Genomic DNA, 25,503 nt, shown 5'->3' on the forward strand with positions numbered 1-25,503 from the left:
CTCGGCCCTCCTATAAGACTCGGCGAATTCTATACATTTCTTTTAATGGAAATGTAAAACGTTTTTAATCCACCTAACAGTGTGATGAGACATTTCTTTGGGATAGTGGCAGGTCTCAGAGAATCGCTCAAATCAGCAAATCTGCATAGGACAACATCAGTGCTAGAAATCTCAAACCAAATCGATGGGAAAGCGAAAAAATGGCCCATAAAATAGACATACAAACGAATTATTGTTAATGCTCTGTTAATAAAATATCTAAAGTGTGGTGGGAAAACTGAATTTTCCTGAAGGGGTTATATATTGTACTGAGCCAAAAAAATCGATTTTAAGTTTATACTTTACTCAAATTTCCAACGCGACTTAGAACTAAGAAATCAACGCTTTTTCTTGAAAAGGGCGATACTAGCAGTGATACCATTCAAAGAAAATCAACAGTGAATATTTCCAGACTTGGTTTTATTTCCTATTTTAGAACTATTGTGTTTTTTATTATTGAATTAAAATTTGTTTTTGCTATTGAAATTGACAAAATGATAGAATCGCCTTTTTGGCGATTGTTTACTTTTTCGGTCCCACCTATCAGCATTGAAGTATCGCCCTTACGTTTTTTAAAATAACTACCATTATACACCACCGATTTTGTCCGTGTTTTTTCAGTAGCGATCATTGTTACTATTTACAGCTGGTATCAGCTTGATAATCCTAAAAAAATACGAAAATAACAGTTTCGCCTCTAAACTGCTAGCAAAAAAAGTATCGCCCTGTTTGTTTGCATGGAGCGTGGAGGGCGAAACTTTAAATAAAGAAAACAAAAATACAGTTTCGCCCGTTGTATTTTTTGCTGTAGTTTAAGAAAGCAATATCGTAGAATCCAAATTTTTAGGTTAATTTGTTGCGTTTCAAAGCCCTCATTCGCATGTATAAAAAAGCTTTATGTTTACATTTGTAAGTATCGCCCTTTTCACAAAAAATCGTTGAAATGAAATCGCAGCTTCTGATATCACGCTATCTCTGAAGTGCATGTGTGCATAGTTCCAAATTTTACTTCGACATCGACTTTTTCTAATGGTGACTTCCCAGTAGTATCCTTGATTTGAATTGTTATCGCTAATCCTAATGCCAAAGAACAAATAAAAACCTCTCGAAAACTAACCGTTTGGGAAAATCATCATCATTACTGAAATTTTCATTTTCTCGAATCTTTTCGATAACCTTCCGTCACTTGCGTTAATGCACTGGGTGCACAGTGCTCATTAAATCTAGCGAAATCGTCTTAGGGCACCAGCGGGTCTAATTCAGAGCTATCTGCGCGGCGAGTTAAATCTGTAAAGAATACTAAAAAATAATTTCTATTCCATAATTTTCAGTTCAGCAATTCGAGAGATCGTGCTCACCGCAAGCCATGAAAAATAGACTACGTTGTGAAGCGATGGTCACTATTTATTAAAAAATCACGGTTAAATAAAAAATAAAACTATTAAAAAATTTCAAATAGTTTATAATTTTCACAAACTTATTAGGAAAAATTGTTTAATAAGCTTTCGTAATATTGTGTAGGAAAAAAGCTGAAAATTTCAGTCTTTTCTCTATCTGCAACATATAAACTCTTAAGTATACCAATTAATTGGTATACGAATTGGAATAGGTTCGCCAAATTTTGAAGAAGTCTATAAAATAACCCATTGAAAGCTACCTAAAAATTGTTGTAGTTCGATGCAATACAAAAATCCCCGAAAATGAAATGTACCTATTAATGTGAAACACAGTGAATAATACATACAATAAAGACCCACTTTTATCAATCTCATGGTGTATTTTAGGCTGACAAAATGGGGACATTGACTAAATCGGGCATTTTTTTCTCTTTATAATAAACTGAAGCTGTTAAAACATTCTTCCCGTCCCTTATCAGACTACTGATAACTATTTCTGATTATGATGAACTTTTTATTTTTGCATATTTCCATCTTCATGATAAGGAAAACATGCTCAAGAAAGGATTTACTCGAATTCAGTCTTGTTCGTCTGCTAGAGCCCATCAAACATATGTTCATATTTGGCTGATAAAATCGGGGTTTCAATGTATTATAATAGATATTCAGCATTCGAAAAAGATTATTGTGAACGAATGTAGAACGACTTTGTTTCTACTTACTTGAAATCAGCGGCGTAGCCAGAAATTCGGTTTGGTGGGGGTTTGGTGAAAATCGATCATACAGTCCAAACGGCATAATTCCGAAACCGTAATTTTTGAAGTTTTAAAATTATGCAGAATTAATAGTAAAGAAAATAGTAACAGAGTTCGTGTCTTTAGCGAATTTGTTGAGACTTTATTGTAGTCATAAATATTAACCTGAGAAAATTCACCATAAATACTTTTTGGACGATATACCGTCAAAATTATTTTATCAAATGATGCGCTGTTTAACGTTTGTAAAACTCATCGAAGGTACTAAACCTCCGAAATTGGCGGTTTCAAAATTATGCTATCTTGACCTTAAATTACTGTTTTTACCTATACATATAATTGGTCATACAACAAAAATCAAATGCTCATCAAAATCGATCAGAACCTGCTAGAGTCGAATGGAAATCGTCATTTTTCATAAATTTCTCTCTACATTCGGAAAGTGTTATCCTCGTTATTAATCATATTTCGTTTTCGTCTCAACTCGACGCATTCCCAAAAAAACCTGTCTTAATCCACCTAGTGGTGCAATTGTGCTTGTCTCATTTGTCCAGACTACGATTCCATGGCTGGTTATGTTCAATACAATGGTGGAACTGAATATTACATGTTCAGTACGATTTGCACATACATACAAAGGATCGACAGCCACGATCTTGAAATACTATGTGATACTGAAACATCGCTTGAAACCAGCGGCGGATCATGGAGAAAGATCCGGGAGGTCCAGGTCCTGCCGAAAATTTTCAACTTATTAAGAAATTTTAAACTAGTTTTAATTTTAAAGTAGTAACCCCTCACTGCATACTCCCTCCGGGCCGGTATGATTGTCAATTTTTAGAATGATTGCATAACCTTTCTATATGAGAAAGGCAAAAATGTACCAAAGTCCAAAGAAGTCAATTTTTGTCAAACATCTCAATGTTTCATGCATTTTAAAGTCATTTGACATCAAAAATACAAATTTGATTTTGAAAATTTTTCATTTCAGTTTATATGGGAATTTGCTGTGTGATTGCACTCTTCAACTCGTAACTCCGGAACCGGAAGTCCAATCAATAAAAAATTCAATTGCAGCCGATGGGAAGGTTGTACCTTTCATTTAAGACTAACTTTGTGCAAATCGGTCCAGCCATCTCTGAGAAACAGAGGTCACATTTTTTTCCACATGCACACACATACATTTTCCGATCTCGACGAACTCAGTCGATTGGCATATGACACTCGGCTCTCCGGGTCGGGATTAGATTGACGAATTTTAGAGTTAATGAGAAAGGCAAAAACATTTTTAGCAAATGTTGAAAGTTATGCATTTTTGTTTGGTGAGCAGTTCTATGTTTCATAGACATTAAATCAATTTTAACTTCGCTTCCTATTAAATAAAGACCCTTATTACAGTACATTTCTACCAAAACGAGCTCAATTTGAAAATAAATCTGAGGATTATGATTGATTACAGAACTCTGGAATTTTCTATTGGAATGTTTTCAGGCAGGAATTTGATATTCATGCTATTAGACAACTGTGAAATCAAGACCCATAGATCAGTTACATATCAGGACCCCATTCTGACAATTTATCAAAAGTCCTCATGATGTTTACAACAACAGGTTATCAATCTACGGATCAGATAATTGTTATTGTAATATTGAATTAAATCAGTCTGCATCAATAAATTTTCAACTTCAATCCGATATTTTTTTTGGGTGTGGTGGGGGGGGGGGGGGGTTGTATGGTGTTAAACCCCAAAACCTTCTCTTGGCTACGCCGTTGCTTGGAGTTATTTATTTCGCTTTTCATTTTCCGATATGTTTCAGATCGATCCGATGGTTATAAGTTAGAAAAATTGCAGTCAGAAGGTTCGCACATATGAACATTTTTGTATTGATAAGTTATCAAGTTCCTTCCAGACAACTTGGAAGTGTTCGGTGATTATTTCTAGTGGTTGTAGATAGTAAAATGAAATACATAATTCGTTTTATCGAAATAATGTTTAGCTTATTTCAATGGATTATTACTATATTGAACAATAAATAGGCGACAAAGAGTAATCAACAAACAACAAGCCATAACTTTTAAAGTATTCAAAATAGATATTTAAAGTCTTTAGTAAAGTTATTCGCAAACGTAAGAGCTACAAATTTACTGAAGGCATCATTTCGATATAATCACTTCCAAGAAAATTAGTGAAAATATCTCGCTCATAGGGGGATTAATCAGCAAAAGCACAATACCTAAAGAAAGGGCATATTACCTCCATTAAATTCTCCGAATATACTATTGACCTAAAATAAGCCGTTTTGGCGTTAATAATAGATTACATGTTTTTGGTCATATTTCTAGCAATGGGAAATCGTCGCTGTTGTGCTATCTTATGACAAGCGCCATTTTGCACATTTCGAGAAAAACGATTTTTAAAGTTTGAGATTGAATATCATGAAACTTATAAATGGTAGAAACATTTCAGAGAAGACAATTGATGCTTCTACCTATTCTGTACTAATCTCTCAAATATTACGAAGATCGGTTGACTATGTTGCGAGTTTTCACTAAAAATGTGAACAAAAGTCGCACTCACACGTGTCATAGGTGTGTATTAATGAAAAAAATTGTATGACGTGTCATAATCGTGCATGGAAAATTTTCCATAGAAAAAAATCACCAATTATGAACTTTTATTCATATCTTTTGGCTTCATTTAGTCTATAAACAAGCGGTTAGATGCATTTTGAAGGAAATGAGTCATTAAATCTAGAAAAAATAGTTATTTTTAGTTACAGTGTTGCCAAATAGGCAATATTTGCAGTTTAAAGCTAAAACTGCGTTTTTCTCCCAATACATGTATTTTTCTTTTGAAAATTATTATGTCATTGTGTTCTTACGACATTTTTACACATAAAAGCAACTAAAACTTTATTAGAACTTGAGCCAATCCCAAGATATAATGATTTGAAGCAAAAAACTGACAATTTCTAATCACTTTTCTCGCTATATTTCAGTAACTAAGCAAAATTTCAAAATTCTGGAAACGCCATCTTGTAGAGATTCGTTAGACGAGTAATGTGGCATATCTAACTCAGTTTACCCCAAAATGGCGTTTGTCATAAGATAGCACAACAGCGACGAAATGATAAAAATCTTTCGTCCGCATTTAATTATAAATATCTCTTTTGATAATAGTCCGATTTCAACAATCTATAGCTTGTTCGAAAGGTATTTGTTAAAGCTGTCTAAAACATATGAATTGTTAATCTATATTGTCAATTTCGGCAGATAATTAAAAAAAAACTGCAAAAAGCGCCATTTTTACACATTCAAACATTCATATCTTGAAAACTAAACATCAGAATCAAAAACAAATTGATAGCGTTCATACTGTTTTTTAGTTCTTTCATTTAAAATTGGTTTGGATAAGATCGGTTCAGCCATTGCTGAGAAACACGAATGAGAATTTATCCGTTACATACACACACACAGACATTGTCCCAAATCGTCGAGCTGAGTCGATTGGTATATAAGACTCGGCCCTCCGGGCCTCGGAAAAAATCTTGAAAGTTTGAGCGAATTCTATACATTTCTTTTATAAGAAATGTAAAACGTAAGTTTTTGGTGTTTCAAAACCCCCTAAAAGTTATAATTGGCAGCACAATATTGATATTTTACACGTATTATAAAAATGTAATTGACCAATAATCGACGCTAACTAATCGATTATCCGATAATCGTTAAATGCGTTAATCGACTAATGATTAATCGATTAGTTTTCATAATAATCGATTAGTTCGATTAATCGAGAACTAATCGGACATCCCTATTTGCTGCCATTCTCGCTTTGATTTACTGTTGAAAATAGGGTTTCTTAATTTACCCATCTGTTGAAGTCGACGAAAGTCGCACCGCTTAGCAGTTATTGATTTCAAAGTGGCATAGATCTCGAAATAAAAGACTACTGAAATGAGACATGGTTTTCTGAGGTAATTAAAATCAATAAATATGCGTGTTTTTTTTATTTGAGATTAAAGTCATCAGTTTAAGCACTCAATTTAACTTTAAAGCGTTTCTCGATGTTTTTGAAAAAATATTCGAGTACCGCTACTTTACCGGTACTGAGGGCTTCAGTACCGCAGAACCGGTTCTCGCCAAAAAGTGTCGGTAGTACGAACCCTACCTACCACTCGCGGTCTTATTGCTCCAATGGTCTTTTTGCCATTATTTCGTACAAAGCATGACGCACGGTACGAATCTTGTCGAAGAACACTTAGGCACAGAAATCTCGCCAAAGGTCACTCGATACGAGTGTAGCGCTGTACATATAATATTTAAGCATTGCCATGAAGTACTAAAAAGTCTAGTGAATAGCCCCTCGGCCCTTCAGGTAAACATAAAAATACTGCTAGTTTCTTTTGGTCTCTTCTAGAGAGTGAGTGGGGTGAACCTAGAAGCTCCGCAATTGGAGAGCTAATGTGTTGCGTTCGCTGCAATTTGTCTAGATAATTTCTGTATATGGGTCATTCCACGCGAAGTGATCAAAAAAGATGCAAACTTGAAATCGACCTTCACGGATTTGAAAAAAAATTGGAGGATTTGTTCATCTAGGGCCAATATATAAAAACCCAAATTTTTGTGTCAATTGAACCACCCCTCGTGTTATGAGAGCACCCCCCGTTTTGGAAAATTTCCAAAACCCTTGATTTTCTTTTGATCATATCTCCGGTTCTATTTACTCTAGAATCAAACCACAAGATGGCTTTTGAAGAAAATTGTTCAAGGAGTCTATAAAAAATATTATTTTTTGCCGACAGTGTTGCCAACTATGCAATTTTTTCAGTTAAATATTAAAAGTTAATTTTTCTCTCAATACGTATATTTTAATTTTGAAAATTTTAATGCTATTGCGTTCCTCAGACATTTTTACATAATAAACACTTATCGTCCCTATATAATATGAGCGCATCCTGAGATATACCGTTTTGAAGGGAAAAACTCCATTTTTATTGGCCAAAATTGAGAAAATCTTCAAACTGTCATGAAAATCGTCCCTGATCTGCTAGAAGCAAACCAAATACGTAGTTTTTCATCATTTCTCGTCTACTTCACGAAAAATTATCTTTGAACTCAAAATACTCAAGTTGGTTTTTTAGTGTTGTGCGCTTGCGATTTTATATGGGAAATTGCGGTTTTTTCTCTTCAAAACGGTGTATCTCAGGATGCGCTAATATTATATTGGGATGATAAGTGCGATTAAAATTTTCAAAATTAAAATATACGTATTGAGAGAAAAATTAACTTTTAATATTTAATTGAAAAAATTGCATAGTTGGCAACACTGTCGGCAAAAAATAATATTTTTTATAGACTCCTTGAACAATTTTCTTCAAAAGCCATCTTGTGGTTTGATTCTAGAGTAAATAGAACCGGATATATGATCAAAAGAAAATCAAGGGTTTTGGCAATTTGCCAAAACGGGGGGTGCTCCCATGACACGAGGGATGGTTCAATTGACACAAAAATTTGGGTTTTTATATATTGGCCCTAGATGAACAATTCCTCTAAATTTTGTTCAAATCCGTGGAGGTCGATTACACGTGCCTTGATCATTTCGCATGGAATGACCCATATACAGATTATAGAATTTTGGCTAAAATTCAGATTTTTCAGGATTTTAGTGTAGGTTTGTAGTAACCAGCCTATCAGAATTTAGAATATACATATTTCAGATCTTAAGCAACCACTAAGATGTGAAACAAAAATGGCAGATTTTGATATCATTAGCTCTCCAAATAAAGACTAACATCAAAATGATTGTTATATTTGTGATCGGTTATCACAATGAATTTTTCATTGTCAAAATATTATTTTTTTAAGCTTCTAGTTAATTTTTGAATTTAGATTTTCGGTACAGAATTTTTCTCCCACGATATAGATTTCCAGATTTTTTCGCGAAAAAATACAGATGTAGCAACCCTGCTAGTTGTTGACATTATCAACCGATCGTTGATCGATGCCATGGGAAAAGTTAGAAAGTGTGTATGTAGGGGGAAGGCTAAATGTACAGCGCTGGAGATTGGTTACAAATTAAGTAATATAATACTTTTGTTTGTCGCATGCAAGTGCAGTCATCGAACCTCTCTATGCATACGAATGCATGAAATCAAGTTCGATGAATAATGGCCTCATAGAAAATATCTGCGAATTTAGGGTATGAAAGTATTAAGGATTTGATGACATGTGAGATGCACGTGTCACAAGGGATCTGAAAGTGGTTGGTTACCCATTCCACGCATTCTATTGTAAAGCAGCAGACATCGCTTGTAGTCTAACTACACTCGATTTATGATTGTAGTCTAACTACACTCGATTTATCAATAAGCAACGTATAATCGTTTGAGAGAAACCAGATTTATTACTCGAATAAACGTCAGGCGTAAATAAGAAAATTGCATGCATACTTAATAGAGAAACTTGGTTAAGTAGAATTTCACCTTTTTTCTAGACCGGAAGAGCTGCATCGGTTTAGGGTTGAGCATATGGAAAGGCAGCTAGCCAATCTCACAGGCCTAGTGCAAAAAGCTTTAACACAAAAACCTCAGCATCCAATTGTAAGCAACAATCAAAATATTGCTGTAATGCCCGCACAATATCGTTCAGGTTAGTAGAAAATAAATAACCAATGAAGATATTTAGTTTTAAATAAGTGTTCATTACATTTTTAGATAAATCCGTTTCGTTTGAAAAATCCGTTTCCTTTAGCGACGATATTCAAGGAACTCCCAAATCGTTTAGTCCTCATCCTCTCGGTAAGTAATAATAAAATTTGAGCTACCTAAGGGGATCTAAACATGTACCAGGTTAAAAAAAAAGTTGGGTGGGTAATGTCAGAGACATAACCGGAGAGAAGTACAATACACTTTAGGATGTTAATGCGAATGCTACAATCTTGACTTTCTTCTGATAGGTCATATTAAAACCAGGTACATCGTTAATTCCAATGGTTTCTAATGGTATCGGTACACGTACATCGAAACCTAAAATATTCCAACATATTTATCCTCATATGGTAAATTAGTAAAAATTGCAGCATTCGTATTAACAACTTAAAATGTACGCTACTTCATATCGGTAATGTCGTTGACATTACCTATCTTTCTAATCTAAAACAGAACAATTGTTTTGAAAACCTAATAATTGCACAACCTAAGACGATTTAAAACTACACTTTTGTGAAATCTCGACAAAAAACAAAATTACGTGTTAGTCCAACAAGCTTTCTGTCCCGTTGTTGTTGTGAATTACTCAAATTTTGAACATTTTCCAAAGCTTTATGATTGCGATTGCAGGGGGAAATGTTGGTTGAATGATATTTATTGAATTCTCCCAATTAATGTTCAATAGCTAAATTGTGATCATATTTCCTTAGGAGGCGCGTTTTAACCCAATGTTTTCATAAATAACTAGCCAATACCCATCGCGCGTTGCTGCAACTTTCAACGAAATAGCAGTAAAACACAATTTGCTCCAAAGCGCCATCTGGCAGGTAGATAATTGCCAACCAATAGCACATAAACACGCCCCATAACAAATTCCACGAAGATCCGTCCGAAAATATTTAAAATCGCAACCAACCATCTTAGATTCCTATGAAATTATACACGTTTCATCGGTATGGAAGACTAAACATTTACCACAATCAGTAAGATTATTTTGACTCAAGAACATTCTTTTCAAAAGGGCGTAAACATTTCTACGTGCATTAATTTCTGATTTTTTTTGTTCGATTACTACATCAAAACTTTCTGAGAACGAGTTTTAGGGAATGAATATTTATGTACGAAAAAATATGCACTGAAAAAAATGTTGTGTCATTTTTCACAAAAATAAAAATTAAAAATTTAAATTGCAAGGAACCCATTTTTTCTAATTTTTATATTTTGTCAACAAAGACCTAAAAAATAAACATTTTGAATGTGATTGTATGATAGAGATCTTATCGGAAAAAAGTTTTTCTAACAACAACTTTATGCATATTTTTAATTAGTAAACAAAATTACGTGTTAGTCCAACAAGCTTTCTGTCCCGTTGTTGTTGTGAATTACTCAAATTTTGAACATTTTCCAAAGCTTTATGATTGCGATTGCAGGGGGAAATGTTGGTTGAATGATATTTATTGAATTCTCCCAATTAATGTTCAATAGCTAAACTGTGATCATATTTCCTTAGGAGGCGCGTTTTAACCCAATGTTTTCATAAATAACTAGCCAATACCCATCGCGCGTTGCTGCAACTTTCAACGAAATAGCAGTAAAACACAATTTGCTCCAAAGCGCCATCTGGCAGGTAGATAATTGCCAACCAATAGCACATAAACACGCCCCATAACAAATTCCACGAAGATCCGTCCGAAAATATTTAAAATCGCAACCAACCATCTTAGATTCCTATGAAATTATACACGTTTCATCGGTATGGAAGACTAAACATTTACCACAATCAGTAAGATTATTTTGACTCAAGAACATTCTTTTCAAAAGGGCGTAAACATTTCTACGTGCATTAATTTCTGATTTTTTTGTTCGATTACTACATCAAAACTTTCTGAGAACGAGTTTTTGGGAATGAATATTTATGTACGAAAAAATATGCACTGCAAAAAATGTTGTGTCATTTTTCACAAAAATAAAAATTAAAAATTTAAATTGCAAAGAAAACCATTTTTTCTAATTTTTATATTTTGTCAACAAAGACCTAAAAAAATAAACATTTTGAATGTGATTGTATGATGGAGATCTTATCGGAAAAAAGTTTTTCTAACAACAACTTTATGCAAATTTTTAATTAGTAAATTGACATACAAAACTGTAATTTTATTACACAATATAATTCTAAGTATCATTTTCAATCAAAATGTATTTAACAAAAATATTCCAAAATGCGATAGTTTTCGAGACATTCGGAATTTTGTTCCAACTAATTCGTGTGATTATGCCATTTTTAAAAGTTATTCGCGTTACACTATCCTAAAATGTCAAAAATCTAATGTTTATTGTTTTAAAGACGTAGAAGAAACTTTTTCAGTGTATTTGGATCATGGAAAAACTTTGATTAAAATAGTTTTCCTAACAACTTTTGACATATTTTTATAATTTGCACTTTTTGCACCCAAAAATAAAATTTTCTGTTTGAATATGATTCTAAATGCTATTTTAAATGAAAATGCCCATAACAAAAATTTTCTGAAATGTAGTAGTTCTCGAGATATTTCAAATTTTGTTTTAACAGCACAATTTATTTTGTTTTATTACTACCTTTTCAGAAGTAATTCGCGTTTCTCCATCAACAATAGGTTTTTTAAAAAGGTCCATAGCATTTCCTGTTTTTTTGAAAGCTATACGAAAACTATCAATATACTATTCAACCATAGGGTCTTGTGATTAAACTAAATAGTTTGATCATATTTTTAGTTGTTTTCATGTAGCTTTCAAATGGGTTAAAATATCGCCTTGATATCAAAAGAGAAGTTACAGGAAATGTTATGGGCCTTTTGAAAAACCTACTTCTGAAAAAGTAGTAATAAAACAAAAGAATTGTGTTGGTATAACATAATTTAATATTTCTCGAGAACCACTACATTTCAGATTTTTTTTGCAATTGACATTTTGATTTAAAATGGCGTTTAGAAACATATTCAAAAAGAAAATTGAGTTTTTGACAGCAAATAGTATGAATTATTAAAAAATATGTCAAAAGTTGTTGTTAGGAAAACTTTTTTATTGAATCCAGATACACTGAAAAAGTTTTTTATGTCTTTAAAACGATAAAAAGTAGTTTTTTAACATTTTCATGGGGTAACGCGAATAACTTTTAAAAAGGGCATAATCACACGAATTAACTGTTTCGCTGGAACGAAATTCCCAATATCTCGAAAACTATCGCATTTTGGAAAATTTTTGTTAAATGCATTTTGATTTAAAATGATAGTTAGAATTATATTCAGTAATAAAATTACAGTTTTGTATGTCAATTAGTATGAAGTTTTAAAACATGTGTTGTTATTGTAAGAAAAACTTTTCTACCGATAAGTTCTCCATCATACAATTACATTCAAAATGTTTCTTTTCTCTTTAGGTTTTTGTTGACATAATATAAAAAACGCTTTTAATCCACCTAACAGTGTGATGAGACATTTTTTATAACTCTTATCACTCTTTTCGGATATTATATCGTTTTAGAACATTTAGAACTTGATGCTTCGCGATGTTTTTGATAACACATACTACATGGGATAGTGGCAGGACTCAGAGAATCACTCAAATCAACATAGGATAACATCAGTGCTAGAAATCTCAAACCAAATCAATGGGAAGGCGAAAAAAATGGCCCATAAAATAGACATACCAACGAATTATTGCTAATGCCCTGTTAATAAAATATCTAAATTCCTCAATCAATGCACTGTGGTGGGAAAACTGATTTTTCTAATGGGGTTATCTATATTGTACTGAGCCAAAAAAAATCGATTTTTTTTAATCGATTTGAAGTTTATACTTTACTCAAATTTCCAACGCGACTGAGAATTAAGAAATCAACGCTTTTTCTTGAAAAAAACCCACCATTCAAAGAAAATCAACAGTGCATATTTCCAGACTTGGTTTTATTTCCTATTTAAGACCTATTGTGTTTTTTACATCCTAGATTGCATGATTCAGTGATTGAAAACCAAAACTTCATGAAGTATTTGAAATTATTAAATTAAAATTTGTGTTTGCTATTGAAATTGACAAAATGATTGTATATATAGTATATAGTCCCTTTGCCGATTGTTTACTTTTTCGGTCTCACCTATCAGCATTGAAGTATCGCCCTTACGTTTTTTTACAATTGGTGGGGGTTTGGTGAAAATCGATCTTAATGTCTAAACGGCATAATTCCAAAACCGTAATTTTTGAAGTTTTAAAATTATGCAGAATTAATTTTTCAGAAAATAGTAACAGAGCAAAAAAGTACCAAAGTCCAAAAAAATTAATTTTTGTCAAACGTTATTTTTTCGAGTTTACATCGAATCTCAATGTTTCATGCATTATAATGTCATTTGGCATCAAAAATACAAATTTGATTTTGAAAATTTTTCATTTCAGTTTATATGGGAATTTGCTGTGTGATTGCACTGTTCAACTCGTAACTCCGGAACCGGAAGTCCAATCAATAAAAAATTCAATAGCAGCCGATGGGAAGATTGTACCTTTCATTTGAGACTAACTTTGTGCAAATCGATCCAGCCATCTCTGATTAACAGAGGTCACATTTTTTTCCACATACACACATACATACAGACATACATACACATACATTTTCCGATCTCGACGAACTGAGTCGATTAGCATATGACACTCGGCCCTCCCGGTCGGGATTAGATCGACGAATTTTAGAGTGAATGAGAAAGGCAAAAACATTTTTAGCAAATGTTGAAATTTATGCATTTTTTGGTGAGCAGTTCTATGTTTCATAGACATTAAATCAATTTTAACTTCGCTTCCTATTAAATAAAGACCCTTATTACAGTACATCTCTACATAAACGAGGTCAATTTGAAAATAAATCTGAGGATTATGATTAATTACAGTATTTTCTATTGGAATGTTTTCAGGCAGAAATTTGATATTGATGCTATTAGACAACTGTGAAATCAAGACCAAGAGATCAGTTACATATCAGGACCCCATTCCGACAATTTATCAAAAGTCCTCATGATGTTTACAACAACAGGTTATGAATCTACGGATCAGATAATTGTTATTGTAATATTGAATTGAATTAGTCTGCATCAATGAATTTTCAACTTCAATCCAATATTTTTTTTGGTGTTGTGGGGGGGGGGGGGGGGAGTTGTATGGTGTTAATCCCCAAAACCTTCTCTTGGCTACGCCGTTGCTTGGAGTTATTTATTTCGCTTTTCATTTTCCGATATGTTTCAGATCGATCCGATGGATATAAGTTAGAAAAATTGCAGTCAGAAGGTTCGCACAAATGAACATTTTTGTACTGATAAGTTATCAAGTTCCTTCCAGACAACTTGGAAGTGTTCGGTGATTATTTCTAGTGGTTGTAGATAGTAAAATGAAATACAAAATTCGTTTTATCGAAATAATGTTTGGCTTATTTCAATGGATTATTACTATATTGAACAATAAATAGGCGACAAAGAGTAATCAACAAACAACAAGCCATAACTTTTAAAGTATTCAAAATGGATATTTAAAGTCTTCAGTAAAGTTATTCGCAAAAGTAAGAGCTACAAATTCGCTGAAGATATCTTTTCGATATAATCACTTCCAAGAAAATTTGTGAAAATATCTCACTCATAGGGGGATTAATCAGCAAAAGTACAATACCAAAAGAAAGGGCATATTACCTCCATTAAATTCTCCGAAGGTACTATTGACCTAAAATAAGCCGCTTTGGCGTTAATAATAAATTACATGTTTTTGGTCATATTTCTGGCAATAGGAAATGATAAAAATCTTTCGTCCGCATTTAATGTTAAATATCTCTTTTGATAATAGTCCGATTTCAACAATCTATAGCTTGTACAAAAGGTATTCGTTAAAGATGTCTAAAAACATATAAATTGTTAATCTATATTGTCAATTTCGGCAGATAATTTAAAAAAACTGCAGAAAACGCCATTTTTACGCATTCAAACATTCATATCTTGGAAACTAAACATCAGGATCAAAAACAAATTAATAGCGTTCATACTGTTTTTAGTTCTTTCATTTAAAATTGGTTTGGATAAGATCGGTTCAGCCATTGCTGAGAAACACGAATGAGAATTTGTCCGTTACATACACACACACACACACACAGACATTGTCCCAAATCGTCGAGCTGAGTCGATTGGTATATAAGACTCGGCCCTCCGGGCCTCGGAAAAAATCTTGAAAGTTTGAGCAAATTCTATACATTTCTTTTATAAGAAATGTAAAAAGATAAATTGGGTTTTTTGCGATTTAAATTTTTAGACCAATTTTATGTTTTTTAAAAAATGACACAACATTTTTTTCAGTGTATATTTTTTTTGTTCATAAATATTCATTCCCTGAAACTCGTCCTCAGAAAGTTTTGCTGTATAAAATACAGTAATGAAACAAAAAATTAAATTAATGTACGAAGACATGTGTACGCCCTTTTGAAAAATTGCTCTTGTATCAAATTATTGCAATTGTCATAAAAAATCATTGAAATTCATAAACCGAACACAACTTCCAAGTTTCGTTCGAATCGACGATGGTCATAGTTTGTGGTCGGCCGGTTTCTTATGTTTCAGCTCCCGGCCTAATCACGATCTACCTGGATAGTACTTGGGTGAACTCACCCTTCTCCGACCGATAGTTCCGCGACAGAAGAATTTCCCCCACATCGATCCCCGCTTCCCTGAGCCCTTGAGCTCCCCGCTTTATTGAGATCAACTCGGATATTATGCTACTCCGACTGGGAGTTCCCCGACAACGAAATTGCTTTCGGTACCGGCGTTTGTTTCGTGAGCCAATTAGCTCCCCTTTTCGTCCCGATTCTGTCGGGTAGTCCAAGGCGGCCAATCCACCCTGCGGTAGATTGCTCCTGATACCGATGTACATTTCTGTGAGCCATTAACCCTCTAGTTCCCAACACCGCCTCTAGGCGGTCTCTATAAAAATCTAAATAAAACTACTAAAACATTGTATGTTGTCATCCGTGCTATCATTTCGTCCCAACGCTCACACCTTTCATACACACACACTAATTGAATATTCGTAGCTTTCTGGCAAAGGCAATTGAAGCTCAAATTTGAAAACTCGAGGAACACGTGGAAAAAAATTATTTTGTGTTTAGTGGTAATCTTCATTAAACAAATTTTAACTATTTTTGGAAATTTCAAAAACTAAAAAAAAATATGTTTGAGTAGCCTGTTACTAGCATTTCACTGTAGATGTGAATTGGTTTAGTGGAATAATTCGAAAGTTTTGGTTTTTTGGTAAAATACTTTGCCCGCCTAGAGGCGGTCTTGGGCACCTGAGCGAAAAAAAACTTCAGTCTTTAGTGATTACTTATCGTACCGAAACAAGCATTATGTGCAATTTTAGCTGAAAAGAAGCATGTTTTAAAAATTTGGGGTGAATGTTGCTGTTAGAATATGGATATTCTTTTCATTTAATAATATTTAGGGGAGTCTGGGGCTAGCTGGCGGAATATTTTTTCTCCTTTTGTATTAGACATATGGTGCTGTCTCTAGTTCTGCACTCCGAGTACTGTTTAATCCATTCTCCAATGTGTTTATGTTGCATTAAATTCTGTTTCGTACACGTTGTAAGTGATATTGAGTTTTCGAGCGTATTAAAGTGAAGAGCCTACTTTAGTCGTATTAGGAAGGGTGCCTCACCATTTTATTAATTACTCGGAATACAATTGATGCAATGCGTATGAATTGGCGCCAATATCTTTGCTTTCTTCTTATGAACCATTATGATATCAAAAATCGCCATTTGAACCAATACGTTTGTGTTTATATTTATTACCTTCACCAACAGGCCCCTTGACCCCAATGGTGGTTTCTTAAACTAATTACATTTTAAAATTGCTAACATTTTCGCTTTTATCGCATTCCGCGTCCGGTTGAAGTCAAAGGCCGTCGCCACACTGTTGAAAAATTCGCTGGAGTCCGGTAACAGCGCTCTGGCAACTATAGTTGGTTCTCCGGAACGGAACTCGCAGAAGAGAATTATTACGTAGAGCTCGAACGCGGGCTTGAAGATGCAGACGTCCGAGGATTGTAGGGCATTCCACTCTGGCAGAGAGTAAGTCCGAGACGAACAAGGCTCGAGAGCAGTCCCTCCGAATGCTGAGTGTATCGAGGTGTATTAGCTGGCAACGGTTTTCATAGCTCGGCAGCTAAAATCTGTTTCGCCATGGGAAACGTTGAACAAAGATGGCTAACGCCGCTCTAACTGACGGTTTTACATGCTTAGGACGAACATACGCTCATTACCCTAGGTATAGTTTTTAAATTTCAGCATTTTTGTTATTTAGGGCTAGTTCAAAGCTATTCCACGAATGACTAGATTTTTCGATAGCGCGCGAAAACAACTTTCCTTGGCCGTATATGTAACCAGAAGCAAAATTTGTTTTTTTGTTTGTTTGCTTCGGAATTTCACCTGAAGAATTTCGAAAATTTAGCTGTTGAATACAAAGTGTGCACCGAAATTAAAATGCAGGAGCATTTAGGCTGAAAAAAATAAGTCTCGATTGATTTGCAGTTTTATTCAAAAAGCATCTCACGCGATCCATACTTTATCATCAAAAAAGGCCAGGTGGCATCATAGTGCGTATAGTCGTAAATTGGCGAGATTCCCGCGTCACATATTTAAAATTCTGTAATGCAGCTAACAGTCTGCTCTTTTATGCAACGCATTCACTTTTACACGATCTTCTTAAATTAAAAACATAAAACATGATAAGTGTAACCATCGCCAGCAGACCCTGGACTCCCCTACTATAAATTAGAAGTCAATAATTAAACAACCAAAACACTAGAGAAATACTCCTTACAGTTTAGGCATTTCGCGTTCTGATGGAGTCCAAAATATAAGCAACCATCTGTATTCGCTTATGTTGAAGTAATCAGGAAAAAAAAGTTTTTATTTTGATTCGCCCAGGTGCCCAACACCGCCTCTAGGCGGCCTACTTATTTTAAGGCTTTAATGAAAAATCCATTACTTTCAAGAATTTTCAACATTATTTTCGTTTTTCTCATCACGAAGCCCACCCCCAAAAATTTTTTCAAGCAAAAAAAAATTTGGGCACTAGAGGGTTAAGCTCCCCGCTTCGTCTACTCCGTCTACTGTGTGTATGTATGTATGTAAGTTTTTACCTTTCCCAACAGAAAGGTATTGCAATTGCTCTGAAACCGACTTTTTAACGGAGGCCCGGAGGGCCGAGTGACATATACCATTCGATTCAGTTCGCCAAATGTCTGTGTGTGTATGTATGTGTGTATGTATGTATGTGTGTGTATGTGCGTCTGTGTGTGTGTATGTGACCAAAAATGTCACTCATTTTTCTCAGAGATGGCTGAACCGATTTTGACAAACTCAGTCTTAGGTGCAACGTTCCCATAGGCTGCTATTGAATTTCTAATGGATCCGAATAACGAAAATTTAATTTCATCCCGATCCGACTTCCGGTTCCGGAGTTACAGGTTGTGGCGTGCGATCACATAGCAAATTGTGATTCAAACCGATACTCCGATGAAAGCAAAAACGCTTTTAATCCACCTAACAGTGTGATGAGACATTTCTTATAACTCTTATCACTCTCTTCGGACATTATACCGTTTGAGAACACTTAGAACTTGATGCTTCGCGATGTTTTTGATAACACATACTACATGGCATAGTGGCAGCAATCAGAGAATCGCTCAAATCAGAATAGGACAACATCAGTGCTAGAAATCTCAAACCAAATCAATGGGAAAGCGAAAAAATGGGCCATAAAATAGACATACAAACGAATTATTGCTAATGCTCTGTTAATAAAATATCTAAATTCCTCAATCAATGCATTGTGGTGGGAAAACTGAATTTTCCTAAAGGGGTTATGTATATTGTACTGAGCCAAAAAATCGAATTCCAACGCGACTGAGAGCTAACAAATCAACGCTTTTTCTTGAAAAAAAGCGATACTAGCAGTGACACCATTCAAAGAAAATCAACAGTGAATATTTCTAGACTTGGTTTTATTTCCTATTTAAGAACTATTGTGTTTTTTACATCCTAGATTGCATGATTCAGTGATCGAAACCCAAAACTTCATGAAGTATTTGAAATTATTAAATTAAAATTTGTGTTTGCTATTGAAATTGACAAAATGATAGTATATATAGTATACAGTCCCTTTGGCGATTGTTTACTTTTTCGGTCCCACCTATCAGCATTGAAGTATCGCCCTTACGTTTTTTTACAATACCAATTTTACAATTGGTGGGGGTTTGGTGAAAATCGATCTTTCTGTCCAAACGGCATTATTCCGGAACCGTAATTTTTGAAGTTTTAAAATTATGCAGAATTAATAGTAAAGAAAATAATAACAGAGTTCGTGTCTTTAGCGAATTTTTTGAGACTTTATTGTAGTCATGAATATTAACCTGAGAAAATTCACCATAAATACTTTTTGGACGATATACCGTCAAAATTATTTTATCAAATGATGCGCTGTTTAACGTTTGTAAAACTCATCGAAAATACTAAACCTCCGAAATTGGCGGTTTCAAAATTATGCTATCTTGATCTTAAATTACTGTTTTTCAACATTTGACCTATACATACAACAAATGCTCATCAAAATCGATCAGGACCTGCTAGAGTCGAATGGAAATCGTCATTTTTCATCAAATTCGTCAAATCTCAATGTTTCATGCATTAGAAAGTCATTTGGTATCAAAAATATAAATTTGATTTTGAAATTTTTTCATTTCAGTGTATATGGGAATTTGCTGTGTGATTGCACTCTTCAACTCGTAACTCCGGAACCGGAAGTCAAATCAATAAAAAAATTCAATTGCAGCCGATGGGAAGGTTGTACCTTTCATTTGAGCCTAACTTTATGAAAATCGATCCAGCCATCTCTGATTAACAGAGGTCACATTTTTTCCACATACACACATACACACACAGACATTTTCCGAACTCGACGAACTCAGTCGATTGGCCTATGACGCTCGGCCCTCCCGGTCGGGATTAGATTGACGAATTTTAGAGTGAATGAGAAAGGCAAAAACATTTTTAACAAATGTTGAAATTTATGCATTTTTTGGTGAGCAGTTCTATGTTTCATAGACATTAAATCAATTTTAACTTCGCTTTCTATTAAATAAAGACCCCTATTACAGTACAACTCTACAAAAGCGAGCTCAATTTGAAAAGAAATCTGAGGATTATGATTGATTACAGAACTCTGGAAATTTTTTTTGGAATGTTTTCATGCTATTAGACAACTGTGAAATCAAGACCAATAGATCAGTTACATATCAGGACCCCATTCCGACAATTTTTCAATAGTCCTCATGATTTTTACAACAACAGGTTATCAATGTACGGATCAGATAATTGTTATTGTAATATTGAATTAAATCAGTCAGCATCAATAAATTTTCAACTTCAATCCAATGCCGTTGCTTGGAGTTATTTACTTCGCTTTCATTTTCCGATATGTTTCAGATCGATCCGATAGTTATAAGTTAGAAAAATTGCAGTCCGAAGGTTCGTACAAATGAACATTTTTGCACTGATAAGTTATCAAGTTCCTTCCAGACACCTTGGAAGTGTTCGGTGATTATTTCTAGCGGTTGTAGATAGAAAAATGGAATACAAAATTTGTTTTATCGTAGTAATGTTTGACTTATTTCAATGGATTATTACTATATAGAACAATAAATAGTCGACAAAACGTAATCCACAAACAACAAGCCGTAGCTTTTAAAGTATTCAAAATAGATATTTGAAGTCTTCAGTAAAGTTATTCGCAGAAGTAAGAGCTACAAATTTGCTGAAGGCATCATTTCGATATAATCACTTCCAAGAAAATTTGTAAAAATATCTCACTCACAGGGGGATTAATCAGCAAAAGCACAATACCAAAAGAAATGGTGTATTGCCTCCATTACATTCTCCGAAGATACTATTGACCTAAAATAAGCCGTTTTGGCGTTAATAATAGATTACATGTTTTTGGTCATATTTCTGGCAATAGGAAATGATAAAAATCTTTCGTCCGCATTTAATGTTAAATATCTCTTTTGATAATAGTCCGATTTCAACAAGCTATAGCTTGTTCGAAAGGTATTCGTATAACCTGCCTAAAGAATAAGAAATGTAAAAAGGTAAAAATTTTGCTAAAATGTCTCTCAAACAACTTAAATTTGCTGTTCTAGGTCACCGACGGCCAACCAAACTTTCGTTGACTACATTGACCACCATAGACGGTTCCGGAAGTGCCCGGGAAAAAGAGCCATCTTTCAAAATTTACGAACTCACATCAGTTTCCCGGAATTAATTGGGCTTACAAACTTAGTCCCAAATGATAGCTATAATATCCCCACAGATGTCTATAAAATTTCGTACGGATCGCTTATATGGAAATATAGACTAAATCGTACGGTCATATATGGAATTCCCATATAAGCCGGAACTCAAAATTTTTTTCAATGGGGGGACCCCATGAAATTTCAGAAATCGAATTCGTATTTTTGATGCCAAACATCTTTAAAATGCATGAAACGTCGAAATTTTATGTTATCTCGAAAATTTTTTTTATAAAGATCGACTTTTTGGGACTTTCGCACCTTTTTGCTTTTCTCAATAGAAAGGTATTGCAATTGCTCTGAAAACCGACTTTTAAACGGAGACCCGCAGGACCGAGTGACATATACCATTCGATTCAGTTCGTCGAGTTCGGTAAATGTCTCTGTGTGTATGTGCGTATGTGTGTGTACGCGAACACAATCTTACTCACATTTCTCAGATATGGCTGAACCGATTTTCACAAACATAGTCTCAAATGAAAGGTGCAACGTTACCATAGGCTGCTATTGAATTTCTAATGGATCCGACTTCCGGTTCCTGAATTTGAGGGTGATGAGTACGATCACGCAGAAAATGTCGATTTTAATAAATTCTGCAATGAATGTATAAAGGTGAAAATTTTTCCAAAATGTGACCACAACTGCTTCGATTTGTAGTACTAGGTCACTAACAGCCATTCATAGCCGTAAGCACAAAGCCGTACTAAATGTTTTTAAACCGGACTAACTTTTAAACCGGCCTAAAATATTTGGTAAGCTTTAATCAAACGATGCTGTCATTTATATGGCTGCGTTCTGATCTGCGTTACACGTCAATGTTAAAAAAACAACAAATTCAAGTTAAAGAAAATGAGTAAATTCATTCCGATATTTTCTTGCAGTAAAATAGCTTTTCTTCGTCAAATATCTCGTTCCATAGGGTTTGAGAATAATTTTGTCAACTTGTTGCCGATATGTTTCTGAACATAGAACTTTAACGTGTTGGATAGTTGAAAGTTGGCCGATGATGTACAGTACTTTGTAGTGACATAATATGCACAAAAGAAAATAAATTGATATACATATGCATGTTTTTATTCAGTTTGAATAGGCGCTCGTCGAGTTAGAGGTGGCTGAACCATCGGTTGTAATTGGTGCCATGATAGTTATTTCTCGATAAAAATATGATTACTGGTTAAAACCCAACTGTCAAAATTCTCTTTGAAAGGAAATCCCGGACAAACCGTCGCTGGATAAACACAGTTCATAGCAGTTAATGGAAGAGAACATTTTTCTTTTTTGTTTACTGCCAACATCTGTGATTGGCGAGTAACAGTTTGTCCGGAATTTCCTTTCAAAGAGAATTTGACAGTTGGCTTTTAAGCCGGAATTATATGTTTGTCGAGATTTCAAACTTTGATTAAAAAATTGGTTAAAATATTTCAATTTGAATTTAAAATGAACTGTGAGTGTCATTCTAATTGAACATGATACCTATCGACGTGGGGAGAACATTTATTTTCGTTTCAAGTGAATTTTCACATAATGAAATAAAGATCAATTATCAATGAAGGCCTGCGAATTAAAATTATACACCGTTTTCAGCGAGGTTTAAATAAAAAGTAAACAAAGATCAAACAAAAAATTAAACTTTGACAGAATATTCACGAGCCTTATATTTATTTTTTTTTGCACTGTGGCAGACAGAATATAGATATATTTCTATAATGCATCAATGCAAATTGGAACGATTTTATTTGCTAACAAAATTTCTATGATTTTATGAACAAAATAATAAGTACATTAAAACATAAATGAGAGTTTAAAACATCCTAGCAATATATTTTTACCAACACCCTGTAACTAATTGTGCCGTTTATATGCAATTTTGCTTCAAACTAACTTATGATTATTACAACAACTGACAGAATCTTATACCTGTTTAATTATTTCTATAGAGTTAATTAATATTTTAATATGACGTATTCCATATCTATGTCGTATTCTTTTCTGATTCGCGGTTCAAGCAATGTTTTGGAATAACGTACCGGTTGTTCAGAACTATTGATGCATATGCCAAAAATCGAAATAAATATATTGATCACCGTTGTGTTTACAATAAATTTCAATTATTTTGTGTTCAGATGTTTTATGTGATTTTATTCTTATTGGAACATTGCACATATTTAAAATCAATTATTTACTCTTAGCTTAGAGTATTTGTGGAGCTAATTCCTAAGCTGTTAACATTCTGATTCAATTTGCTAACCACGAGTGTAGGAAAATTAATAAAATATTGCATTCTATGATCTATATCCAATTGTCATTTGTTTGGATCTATCCCCTAAAACAATAATTTTCTTCCGTTATTTACTTTCTTTGATGTGTGATACAATAGATATATGGGCAATAATTCCTGAAAATATGTTATCGATTTATATTAACGAATGAAATGGTCCCGCTTATTCTCTTAGCGATAAGCAAAAAGAAAAGAATCAAAACAATTCCTTTTTTTTTTTTTTTTTTTTTATTTCAATTATAGAGGTTTTAACCTTAAGGTCATTCGCCTCTTCGGGTTAGAAAAATCTCTTAGGAAAAATTTCTAACCCTATGTGCGGGGTCGGGACTCGAACCCAGGTGCGCTGCGTACAAGGCAATTGATTTACCAATACGCTACGCCGACTCCCAAAAAACAATTCCTATTGTAGTTCTGCTTCTAGGGTGATGAGCCCATTTTTGATATGTTTCTGTTATCACCCTACCCATTTGAAGCCGTTGGTTAAAGCAGTGTCTGCCATCTTTGTTCAACGCATTGAGTCAAGTGGTAGCGCAACAATACGAGCACTCGATTCGAGTTTTCGTTGCGCTCAAACAAGAGAATTTCACTTTTTTGAAAGCATTTGTGTTATTATATTGGTTCTTAACATCGAAGCAAATCTGTTGATGTCAATTTTTACGCATTTCATTGATTGTAGGCCGAGAAATTAATGAATTAGTGAGGGACCCTGCTTAGTATGGAGAAAATAGGCACTTTACCCTAATTCACAAAAACAACTTTGATCTGAATTGATTGAATTGATCTCAATTTATCCAAGTCTACTGTAACCCTTTGATGTGCAATTGGAATCAAGCGTGTAGAGAGAAGGAAAGAACGGGGAAATAAAAAATGCGGGTAGATAAACACGGTAAAAAACCTTTACCCATTTTAAGTATTCAAATTGCCTATTTTCGGAAGTTAGCTGTCAAAAAATGGGTATTTTTTTGCTTCTAACTAATTTTTATTCATTTCACAACTACTCGATGAGATAATGTCAATGGATATACTGATCTTAATAATGAGTGAAAAGTCATTAAGAATTATTTTAAGCGAGTTTACCTGCAAACTAAGGTTCGTAGCGGAACCTGCAAATTACCGGCCTGCATTTGAGTACGTGGCGGAAACGGAACATTTCGGCAATGCTCGTAAAAACGGCTGTTTAAACTACTGAGGATGTTGCAAATATGCACATTGGCATTTCTAGAGCAGCCAAAAGATCCAGCCACCAAAAATATATCCAGTTGGCAGTTTTATTTTGTTAAGTAGTTAAGGAAACAATAATTAATGTTATTTTATGATTTTTTAATTCAGAAATAATTATATTGACAGTATTTTTCATTCTGGAGCGATTTTCATGAATGGATATTTTTCACGCGTTTTGTTGCAACAGTTCTGCGAAAAATAAAGGGTAAAGCATACCCAGATTGACGTACAAGAGCTGTATTCATTTATGGATACGAACTCTTTACCCACTTAATGGGTTATTCCACTTTTATTGAAAATGCGTAGTTTTCGACGCATTAATTGGTATTTTATTTTATTAGTGTAGTTCGACAGTGCTTGTCTTTCCTACCTGATAAACTGGCTTATTTATTGCCATCTTTATTGCGAGCAAAGGGAGCCATATTTATCCAGAAGAAAGCCGAAGAGAGGATTGAAAATAACGAAATGTGTGCAGGAGAAGCATGACAAATTTTTGCATATTTTTGTCTTCTTCCGGTAACATGATGCTGCCATTTGCATTGCTGCGTTCTGATCAGCAATACACGGCTATGTTAAAAAACTGTACAATAAAGTTAATTTAAAATTCACTGTTTATGCCATTTAATAGTATGATTATTTCGAGAATTTTTTTATTGCTCAATAAATGGTGAATCGACATCTTGTTGAATGGGATTTATAACATAA

At 34.0% G+C, this 25,503-nt stretch overlaps 1 protein-coding gene across 1 annotated transcript in view; it reads left to right on the forward strand.

The window, feature by feature from the left end:
• LOC131693881 (coiled-coil domain-containing protein AGAP005037) overlaps nt 1-25,503 on the forward strand; it is a 1,201,847-nt gene that overhangs the window by 1,062,754 nt on the left and 113,590 nt on the right. Inside the window, exons 6-7 of the mRNA XM_058982139.1 lie at nt 8,685-8,839; nt 8,905-8,988. Coding sequence (XP_058838122.1) covers nt 8,685-8,839; nt 8,905-8,988 — 239 coding nt within the window. The remainder of the gene's footprint in view (nt 1-8,684; nt 8,840-8,904; nt 8,989-25,503) is intronic.

Source organism: Topomyia yanbarensis, chromosome 3 (assembly GCF_030247195.1).
Source record: "Topomyia yanbarensis strain Yona2022 chromosome 3, ASM3024719v1, whole genome shotgun sequence".
NCBI lineage: Eukaryota > Metazoa > Arthropoda > Insecta > Diptera > Culicidae > Topomyia > Topomyia yanbarensis.